Consider the following 11,559-nt stretch of genomic DNA (forward strand, 5'->3'; position numbering starts at 1 on the left):
ATCGGACGGTTGGAGTAGGTGTCGAATTGCTTATTCGCAATGTAACCAAAAACGACGCCGGGACTTATGCGTGTCAAGGAACGAGCACATTCGGGTCTTCGAGATCGTCTGTGCACGTGAACATTTTCGGTAATCGATTGTCTCTCGGATGCATTAAACTCGTCAAAAAGGAATCTTTTCGATTCTGCCACCCGACTAAAATAATTCTTGTATCATCGCCAAATATATGCATTTCGTATCGGTGATCACAGAGCAAAAATGTGCTCCTTGATTTCCTATTCGAAATATTCTTCGCCAACGACACGCAGAGCAACCGTATTAGAAACCGTATGAAAACTCGCGACCCATCATCCCTTTGATTTCTGTGACCAAAATACTCAGTTAACAAACTTTCCACATATTTACAATGTAAATAATTCAATTGCGATTGGATCTTGATAAATGAATTTCAGATGATCTACGATGGAAGATAAGACCGAATGAAACGATATTCGTACCGGAACTGACCGCGATGACGCTCCAAAGCGAAGCCACTTCGGCCTCGAATTTACCAACGTCTTGGTATGTGAATGGTATTAGGCTGAATAATACCTCAGGTAAGGATACCGTAAGAATACGTTACCCTTCATTTGTAAGTGCCCGATAATTCCAAGAATTACCCGAATTAGTCACTTAAATACCATATGGCTGCCGTAATAAATAACGCATAAAAAAGCATAAAGGCTTCATAACAAGCCATCTTCATAAAACCACTTTTGTTCTCCTTTTAAATGACTGGTTATAGTGGATCAAACCACTACTTAAAGTATCATTAAGGAAATAATGGAGTGATCATTCCTTTCCTAAAGGGTCTATTTTCAGTTCAGAAGCCTCCATTACTCGATCACAGATGAAGTTAAGATACTTGTTGTTTTTTCAATATACGTAATCACCTTACGGTTTAAGAAACAGTCCATTGATTATTAAACCAGACTGCCCTTACCCATTAGTGATAACCGTGTAAAGCGTCAGATTTGATATGATCGAGATCATGCTCCTATTATCAAGTGTCTGGAGAGTGTTCCGCGTGCTTCTATGGACTGATGTTGCAGAATTTATACGTATGCATGTGCATTCCAGAAACGGGTTAAATGTATTTAGGAAGAACAGAAAGTTGCAGATAAATCTGCGAATGAAATAAAGTCACAGCAAAAATCGTTTTCAAAAACAAAATTGCCAAAAATATCGATTCTTCGATTTTCGATTTTTTTCCATGATGTCCACAAGATGCTTCCGCACATTTTCATGTTCGACAGCAAACAATATTTGAACTGTTTCTACTCGAAGACATTTTCTTCTGTAGACGCGCCGGACGGAACTTCATTCACAGAAAACACTTTTACCATACTTAATGCGCGGCTGGCCACAAATACGTCAGTAGGGGACAATATGGTCGTGCAAGCCGAGATAACCGATGGCATCTCTTACCTTTGGTCGAACGCGCGTATAATAGGTAGGCCTACAAAAAAGCCCATGATCTCGAATATATTTTTCCTGTCGAATCAACCAGCATTTGAACTCGACGAAAAAATTTCGCTTTTTGCCTTTTCATTTTTTCTATAGAGATAATAACGAATGCAGTGGAGAAGAAGTGAAAAGAGATTAAAAGAATTAGAATATTAGAAGATTGTTTTTACTTTCAGTGCAACCGACTGCCGGTAGTTGTCCGAGTTGTGGTGGAAATGAGGTCTGTACGAGGACCATGACAGGATTCGAGTGCAAATGCATTCGTGGTGATTATCAATTCGTTAGATTTATCAAAGCGCAACGCAACTAATGAATAGATCTAATGTATGGTGGCTGATTCGGGCCATACTAAAAAATTTTTCTGTACGGCTAAAGCAACGATAAAAAAATTTCTCGCGCGAGAATTCAAAAAGTTTTGAATTATCACGCGGGAAAACAAAAGTTTTGAATTCTCGCGCGAGAAAACCAAAAAATGGGCCAATGTGAAAATTTTTTTATCATTGCTTTAGCCGTACAGAAATTCTTTTTAGTATGGCCCGAATGAGCCACCATAGAACCGAGCAACGAACGAACACGAGCTATTCAATCGTTACAGTAGCTACCTAATGGTGGCTGATTCGAAAAAAGTTTTGAATTTTCTCGCACAAAAAATCCCTATCGTGCCTCTAGCCGTGCAAAAACATTTTTTCTGTATGGCTCGAGTCAGCCACCATAGAGGTCAATCTTGTATCTCTTTGTGGCTTAAAAATAGTAATGAATTCAGAAAATTCAGTCAAAAAGTTGATTGTTACGACCACCTAAAAGTAATAGTGATTCGCGGTGTTATTCTGGTGACTTTAAGCTCATAGTTTTTCAATGTCCTTTTTTTCTAACATTACAGGTTACGCCGGTCAAAATTGTGAAGACGAGTCAATTCCTATGATGAGTCCGCTGGTTATTACAGTAGCCTGTTTAGCAGTACCGTTATCGGTCCTGATCATCGTTGGAGTTATCGCGTTGCTAATCAAGGCTTATAAACATTCTACGTAGTTTTCAAAGGTGCATGAAAAGAAAGCTTTCATTCATGAGAATTTGATTTCGTTTTTTACCACGGCCTGTAACGACTAATTACGTATTTGAAATTTAAGGCACTGTTCGTCTTTTATTTGCATTATCTCATTAAATACATAAGATCGTGTATATGTTCACTTTTCATTATATCAAATACATATTAAGTCCATTATATATTTGGCACGCTAGATGAATATATTTTGTACCGATAATCACTAGTAAACAGGACTATACAGTAAACCTCGCGTATTACGCCCTCTGGTAAATCGGAATCTTGCTTTTAGATCGTCAAAATCCAATATCTCATTGACGCGTCAAAATCGCTATCGTTCTGTCAGCTTAGTGTTGTCAGTATATTTTGTATAAATTCATATACATGTACATTAAAGTTATTTTTTCTTTTCCGCGATTTACGTTGTTGCCACTAGTTTTCCATTCGGTAATTAGCTTTTCATGTTCATTTCTACAATATTCACGCACGTGACCCAATTCAAGTTTAAATGAAAAGAAACATGATCATGCATTTAACGGGTTGATAATATTTTTGCTGAAATGACCAAAGTGTCGGCACTTACTGAGGTTCTTATGTATATTATCAAAAATACATAAAGAGGATGTATTTTTGATATTATGGGTAGTCGTTGTTGATTTTCTTAAATTCAAACCCTTAGGCTAAACAAAAACGATACCCTGTTTCTCCTTATCGGCCGGGTCATTTTGCAAAAATTTAATCAGTTCATTTCTATAGCTGCTGGTATCGTTATGGTAAAATTGCTCACGTTTCAAAAAATAAAGTAACGTAGGTAGCCGGCCGGGTCAACTTTTAAGTTAAGCAAAAATGAGAAACAAGGCATCTTTTTTCAGCCTTATCATAAGAAATGAATTTGCCCTGAACGTGTTTTTATGTTGAATGTTGTATAATTTTTCCCGTGGACTACCAAAAAAATGAAATCGAGTGGTAAGTTGAGAAATTAAACAAGTCCTTTCTACCTTCATACTCAAGACTTTGTTTTACAGAACCCCGGTATTATAATAGTCTGGCCTCTGAAACGGGCGACTTAATCACCGAACCCAAAAATGAAAGTGCGTATATAATAAAGAAAAAAAATGATTTATGGGAAAAGAAACTTGCGCCAGTCATTCATATCGCGCACGCGTGACTTGTGTAGCTATGACGAAAGCTTTGAAGGGTATAGATTTTATTTCTCAATAGGTTTTATGGATCCAAACATGTATAACACGACTTGACGGCTGAAAATTGTAACTTGAAAAATTTATAGGTAAGTTAACCTAATCATGTAACAACAATTATGTATCATTGTATATATTATATTACATATTTTTAAAAGAAAAGTAAGTAAGATGGGTCTGCGGAAGAATGCTAGATGAATGATAATAATGATAATGATAATAATAATAATAATAATAATAATGATAATAAAGATAATGATAAGAATAATAATAATAATAATACTAATAATGATAATAATAACTTTATTTTCCCTCGAATTACAACACGATGATACAATATTTTTATGAAACCATATGTTCAACGAATGCGCGTAATTCCTAGTATTGATACACTTTTTCTTATATGAAAAATAAGATAGATTTTTCGCGTTATTCAGCATCCTATTTCATCGTACTGTATTTGCATTTGCTTGTATTTTAGCCTAAGTTCACTTATCAGCTTCCTATGTATAATTTGTTCTTTCCTCAGATTAGTTACATTTCCATATTTGTTACTACCATCTGTCTTATCTGTTTTGTATCGGTTTTATCCTTGAGCTCAGTCAATCGTTATATCTATGACATTTTACTGAATGAAATTAAATTCGAATATGTAGTTGAATAGATGGAATTTTATACTGTTTAAGAAAGAATGCATAGTTTCCAAATTTGTGCTTGTTTTTTTAAATATCGCATCAATGAAATTGAAATCCAAAACGAAATTGAATAAAAGGGAATTTTGCACTCTTAAGGAAATACCCGATGGTGAAGATATCTGATTCTATATTCTTGCTTGTTTGTTATACATAATATCATGTTACTTGGATTTCGATTCAACCCGGAAAGTCTATTTTACAAAAGCTACTGTCAAAAGTGTTATACGTTAAAGAATATACCGCATACATTGAACCAATGAAATCCATAAAACTTTTGACCCAAAATAGTAGTTGCAGTTTGTGTGAATTTGCTTCGGGATTTCCAATCACGATTCAAATAGCTATATTTCAAAAGGCAATCATTGTGTCGCAGTCAACACCGTGAAAGAAATCGTTTTTCAAGGAAGTTAAAGAAGATAATAGGCACCCTTGCGACGCGACCTTTGTTACTGGTCGATTGCTAAACGAACGTCGCGCTGGCAGTTCCATAGTGCCGACTTATGCCCGCCTTAAGGGCTTAAATGAACGTCGAAAAAACCCCGATGATCTCATATGCTTTACAGCCGATTGGCAATCTAATACAAAAAATGAAAGAACATTATAACTTCTCATCGCCATGTTATAAAATGATTCCTCAAATTTTAGATAAAGAAAAGAGATTTGAACTGGTTCATGCCGCCACGAATTGAATGGTTGTCGCTTTTCGAAATTCTTTTACCGCTGATTGATTACTCTTTGAATAACGCACGTACGCAAAATATTCTTGTAGCGTACAAATATAAGGCTACCAAATACAAAAGGCTATAACGACTTCGAAATTATCTCTAATTGGTTAATTATCATAGACGTGCGTGAGTGCTCCCTTGATAATCAGGTTGCTAAAAGAAGATTTCCACGTTTAGGCCTACAAGTCGAGTAACGATAATAATAATTCGAAACCATATCAAAGCAAGTCTATAAAACCATATAAAAACTTATTTATTGTACTTTACATTAGACTAAACATTCAACATTATAGAACATCAAAACAATTAAGTGTACAATCTTTAAATACAAGGTTTTTAAACGTGATTCAAAAGATGAAACGGTAGTAACGTCACAAATATTTCGAGGAAATCATATCATAATGTAGGTGCAATGAAAGTAAAAGCACCACAACCGAGGGATCATTACTGGATCTAAGTGGTCGACTAGGAATATATTGGTGTAAACGACTACATAAACTGACTGGTGCAAGACCATAGATACTTAAGAACAAGTAGTAGCAGAGTCTTTCTGAAGCAAATAAATTTCAAGTGCCAATAAGTAAATTGATAAATAAATGATCTATATTGAATTTCCAACAGTGGCGGTGCCCAACAGTGTGGGAAAGGAAGGTGTCTGTGTGTATGTAAGGGGTATTTTTACACATCAGAAGTCAACTGCATACGAAAATATGTTCGCCATGGCTTTCTTTCAAATCGTGTTCATCTTTACACTCATTTCAGCAGGTAAACGATGCGTTTTTTTCACTCGATTTGCGTTTAATAGTCGAAGCCTTCAAAATCGAAAATTGTGTTATTTGATTTTTTAAAATTCTTTTTATCATAATGAAATCGTATTATTGTTGTCAATATTCAAATCGCAGGAATTACAGAAATCTATTATCCACCGGTATTGACATGTACTCACTCGCCGATGAAGTCTGGCTCTTCCATCAGTGTCTTATACGGCAGCCCGGTTTCAATTAATTGTGCTGTGGACGCGAGCCCAGCAGCATCGTAAGTTATATATCACATAGTCTTCAATGAAATCTCAAAATGTTAAAGTGGAACCTCGTTACAATGAACTCGAATATAACGATTCATCGGATATAACGAGTATAGAATTTTGTCCCAAGTAAGACAATTTCATTAATTTTTAGAGTGGATATATAGCGCACGATCGGTTATAACAAAAATTCATAATAGTCTTTATGAATCTTTGGTTATAACGAACATATTTTCTGGCCCCGTTCGCTGTAACGAAGTTCCACTGTATTGTATATTGATGTTACAGTTCATTCATTGTTTTGTCATTTTTTTCTAACTTCTGCTTGCCTTCTTAAATTTTCTTAATTGAATTACAGTTATCGTCTGAACTTTGAAAAAACCGTTCCTGATCCGATACCCGGCGAAAATGCGACCCAATACGCGGAGTCACCCGGACAACTGCAAATTCCGAGTTTCAATGGACGATTAGCTGGATTCTATACGTATCAGGCGTCTAATGATTTTGGAACAGCTGTTGCGAAAAAATTACATTTCAAAACGCAATGTACGTCAGCGAAACAGTCGTTCATTGTATCAAAACCCAGTTTTAAAGTTCGAGCCATCAACGACTTAACCTGTTCACACTATCACTAATTAGTCCATTCTTAACTGGTCCGATTGAGAACGGACCAAATCAGAGGCGTACGTTCTCACACTCGTTGTTGAATCCGCTATACATAGTCATCATTAGACCGGCAAGCTTTTAATTAATGATAAGATATACATTTCTGCCGTCATATCATATATCTGGACACAGCAATATTTGGTATTGAGTCAAGAGTCAATATCAAATTCGTAACTGTTGAACTGGCTCCAGTTATTTTCTAGATGTTATTTCAATCGTTACCAACGACTGTTCATTTTAATAAGATACAATTTAGCTTAAATCTAATAATCAATTTAGCTTATATTGCATTTCAGTTATATCCGTCGATAATTCAGGACCAGTAAAATCACTCTTACTGGCACAAACGCGTAGTGGAATGATTCCATGTGACGGTACATTCCTCGATTACAATGGAATAAACTTCGAGTGGAAATATTACGCCGCGTCCTCACTGACCGATGCCGCTAAAACCGCGCTTACAGCAGTTCCCGGGCCACTGGTTAATCTAGATAACGGTCGTTTAGTCGTTGACAGAACTTCAGGTTTGTATTTTGGAGATTCAGCTCTATATTTAACTAATGATAATATATTTCGAATCTTAATATTTTTTATCAAATACTTAATAATTACATTTATTTATTACGAATTGGTTGAGTTAGGTGGTTTTGGAATTGAATAAAAATGAAATGAAACATGAAATCAAAAATGTTTCTAGACATCTTACTCCTGTTCCAGGAAGCCTGTATTTCACTGCAGGTCTACTAACCGATTCTCATGCTAGTGCTGACCATTATTTCTGCGTGGCATCGTTAAAATCTAACGCAAGCGTAGTTGGAGTTGGTTCGATTAGTAAAGTAACGACTCAGCTAAAAAGTGGGGACAGTAAGTATCCGCTATTTAGGAAGAACACACCCCATTGTCGTACTTTTAACTTGTCATTTTATTATTCCTAGACCCAACACTTGAACATCCACCCGCGTTCATGAAAACATCGGCGGCCTCGGTAGATGTGAACCAAGACGAAGACGTCACCCTTGTTTGCATCGCGAGTGGAAAGTATGTAAGAAACGTGTTTATGACCACAAAATATATAATTTGCATTGAATTGAAGATACTCTGATCACACAGAATCATTCACAAGTTGATAATGTACGTAAGCTACGTATTCAATACCGCATTCAAATTTAGAAGAATATGAAATCTTCTGGTCGACCAGGGGCTGTGTTCTAGGAGGGTATTTTATCGTCTTTCCTAGAATTTGTAAATACGAATGAATACGTGCATTCTTATGTGTAGGCTATGTATATTACCTAAAATACATAAATCATGTATTTTTGATATTACCAGTATCAATTTGAAGTGTCTTCAGGATTTGCGCTATCATTGAGATATGTTACAAGATTCTAAATATTCTAGACCGACACCGACAATAACATGGACTAAAGATGGAACGACATTAGACAGTAATCTTCAATCTGAATATAACACCCATGTCATAATAAGAAAAGCTCAAACCAGTGATAGCGGGGTCTACAAATGCACTGCGCATAATACACAAAATACTGCAAGTCAGGACATTACTCTGAAAGTTTATGGTGGGTAGATTTTGGGTGCGCACATATATCTTTAAAATGGTAGATATTCAACCGACGTTAGATTCATTCGACTGAATTACGTTTGATCCCGAAATAGGGTATTGTCCTTCTTATGTATTTGTATCGATGAAATGCTTATTTTTGGTGTGTCTCTTACAAAACTCGCCACATCTGCCGGCAACGAAACAGGGGTTTGATTTTGAAATTGAAGTACATATATAGTCGGTCGAATAATTGAATAGTGTAAAACAATATTTCAGGGAAACTTACGATCACGAAGGAGCCACCTGTTGAGATTGTAGTAATCGAGGGTAAAAAGGCTTCATTTCAATGCGCGGGTAGTGGTTCACCACAGCCTCAAACCAAGTGGTACATCAATGCTCAACCATACGTGATAAGTAAGTTACCAGTGTTTCATGTTTTTGATATACACATTAGTGGCTCGATGTTCTTAGTGATCTCTTTTGATCAATATATTGTTAGACCAAAATCCACGAATTACTATTTCCGGGGACACTTTCACCATAAAAAACGCCAAGATACCGATTACGGCCAGCAATGGTACGATAGATCCCGGTGATAACATGGTCGTACAATGTGAATTGACAAATAACCATCAAACCGTGTTATTCAATACGGGGATTAATGCCGTGGGTACGTATGATCACTAATTATGTAAAATGCAACATTAAGAGCTTGGGTATAACCATTTAGTTAACAATATCGCAGTTATTCCAGAAATCAGTTTGACAAATGTCATGATCGTAAATCGTATAACTTCGTTGCACAATTATAGAACTTTTACAAATTTGAATTTCTTCCTTACAGATAATTCGACATGCCCGGATTGTAAGAATGAAGGCAAATGTATTCGAAACGCAACGAGATACATTTGCAATTGCACTGCCGGTAAGACAGTGTAGTTTACTGTCGTATAATGCGTATTTTTGACACCACCTTATAAAGCGTCACCATCTAAAATCTAAGCGATGAGTATAATGACGCATCATATGAAGCTACGTGTTGAAGACATGATGCGTAAAACACTATACGTGTACGCAATGTCGATTATACTATGGGCAATATTTCCACGTCCTAGTACAGTAAACTTTATCCAAATAAGACGTTTTATAGCAATGAATGTGGGATTGTATGCAGTAGCGGCAGGCGAAAAGAAAGATGATGTGCTATTCGGAATGTGCGGTCGGAGGGGTCTATACTCAACTCACCAATAACGTTTTAACCATTTCCTTATTAAGTACACGTTTTATCCAACGATAATCTGTAACTGGCCCATGGACATCTAGTTTTCTGTGCAGTGATGATAGTTTTTACAAGACTTTCTCTCATTTTGAGCACTACCCGATACACAACCCCTACGCAATTCAGCTATTGGAACTATGTCGAATTTCTTCGAAATACGCTTTGTTCAATATGTGGGCCGACGGACCGCACTAAGATTGCAACGTCAGCCTACCCTTAAAACTTTCTACATTCCTTTCCAAGGCGTCAAATCATTGATTTCTAATCAATTTTCTTGTTCATATCTGTTAGCGCTTGTTTAACCGGATTTACTATGTCTTTGATAGAGTTTTCGGGCGCAACGTGCGAGAAATGTGAAACGTCATGTCCCGATCCTCCGGGTAAGTATAAGGACACTGGTCTCAATGTTTGCCATCTTCTGATGATATTAGTGATTTTAACGAATCCGGTGATTATTGCATGTTAAAATGATAATTCCTTTTTTTCTATAGCGTCAGTCGATAATTTACCGCTGATCATCGGAGGATCAGTCGCCGCTGGTGTGGTTGTCACAGCGGTTGGCGTTACTCTAACTGTGCTTGGAGTAAAGAAGATGTTGATTTGCCAAAAACCAAATTCTATAAACCATAACGACAACGCAGAACTCGGGGATGCGAGTCCAGATAAAAACGACAGTAGCACCCCTGAGGCGGGCGCATAGAAAACGTTGTTAGCCAAATGAGTTGACCGAAGATGTTCATGATGAGAATTATTTTGGTAGTCTTTTTGACACCGTAAAATCCGTTACAATAATGTTTAACATGTATTTTTTATAATTGATCTTTGAGAAGATGTACATTAAGTCAGGGTTAGACTGGTTGCCGGTCAATTCAATTCAATTATCCATATATTCAGATTCAATGACTTTATTGATTCGTAATATTTGATTGTTTATATCATATCATTTCTGCATATGCAATATGTTTTTCACAAGGCACCAATAAACATTCAAATTAGTTTTCTTGTTTTATTTCAAAAGAGCACTGCACAGATTCTATTGTGTAGCATGAAATAACACAAAGTGCTGAGCTACAGTTGGTTTCGATGACTACACGTTATTCATTAGTTACTTCCGAAAAAAAACTTCTTTCAAATGTTTAATTCTTTTCGAATTATATTCCAAAAATGCGTTTCCGAAAAAAGATGATGAATTTAGTACAAATTCAATAAAATGAAATTTCTCACAAAGTCTTTGTAATGGACGCCAAGCTGTGGCTGAACTATTTTCACGACCACCACATTCTTGAGCTTGAGAAATATGATTTTGCTTTTTGTATGTGAGGCGTGTGTAGGTCTACATTCAGAATATCACAAATGATTGGGCTAGTAAGTAGAATTGATAAAGATGGTTCAGTCAACTCAGTCGATACTCGAAATTCCGATCAAAGACGGGATCGATGTACTGCGACATCAGTCGGGCCTGAACAGCTAAGCCTACCAGTCATAAGATTTATGCACATTTTTGACTGTAGGCCTAGATTCTGCGGAATCACGATGTTGAATAGGAATTATCTTTGGCTGAATCTTCTCGTAATAAATGTTATATCTATTCTTAACAAAAAAGAAAAAAAAACAATTCCTGGAAAAAGATGTAGCTGCTGTATTTTAAAACATAAAACGATTTACTAACATTAAATACTGTATACGTATGGCTGTGTGTAAATCAATGTACTAAGCAAGTTGTATGTATTACAACATTAAGAATGGGATTAATCGCTGGTTTTCTGCGTAACAATCAACTGTTTCGTACTGGTGCTTAATCATTGTTGTACATAAAGAAATATTGTGTGTAGAAAATTTCGTTGTCAGTGTTAGCTATTTCT

General features: G+C 36.2%; 2 protein-coding genes across 2 annotated transcripts; both read left to right on the forward strand.

Annotated features, from left to right (window-relative positions):
• On the forward strand, positions 1–2,535 carry LOC141911206 (uncharacterized). Its single transcript, XM_074802222.1, has 5 exons — positions 1–129; positions 453–596; positions 1,343–1,492; positions 1,683–1,772; positions 2,387–2,535. Exons 2-5 carry the CDS (start codon positions 512–514, stop codon positions 2,533–2,535), a joined length of 474 nt encoding a protein of 157 aa, XP_074658323.1. The 5' UTR covers positions 1–129; positions 453–511.
• LOC141915214 (neuroglian-like) lies at positions 2,523–11,544 on the forward strand. The gene is made up of 14 exons (XM_074806667.1): positions 2,523–2,544; positions 3,770–3,836; positions 5,789–5,932; positions 6,070–6,202; positions 6,550–6,737; positions 7,154–7,381; positions 7,575–7,721; positions 7,793–7,895; positions 8,256–8,434; positions 8,695–8,832; positions 8,918–9,088; positions 9,263–9,343; positions 10,024–10,077; positions 10,189–11,544. The coding sequence occupies exons 3-14, from the start codon at positions 5,878–5,880 to the stop codon at positions 10,395–10,397; spliced, it is 1,686 nt and encodes a 561-aa protein (XP_074662768.1). The 5' UTR covers positions 2,523–2,544; positions 3,770–3,836; positions 5,789–5,877; the 3' UTR covers positions 10,398–11,544.
• Positions 11,545–11,559: the final 15 nt, after the last annotated feature.

The sequence above is a fragment of the Tubulanus polymorphus genome, chromosome 1 (genome assembly GCF_964204645.1).
Source record: "Tubulanus polymorphus chromosome 1, tnTubPoly1.2, whole genome shotgun sequence".
NCBI lineage: Eukaryota > Metazoa > Nemertea > Palaeonemertea > Tubulaniformes > Tubulanidae > Tubulanus > Tubulanus polymorphus.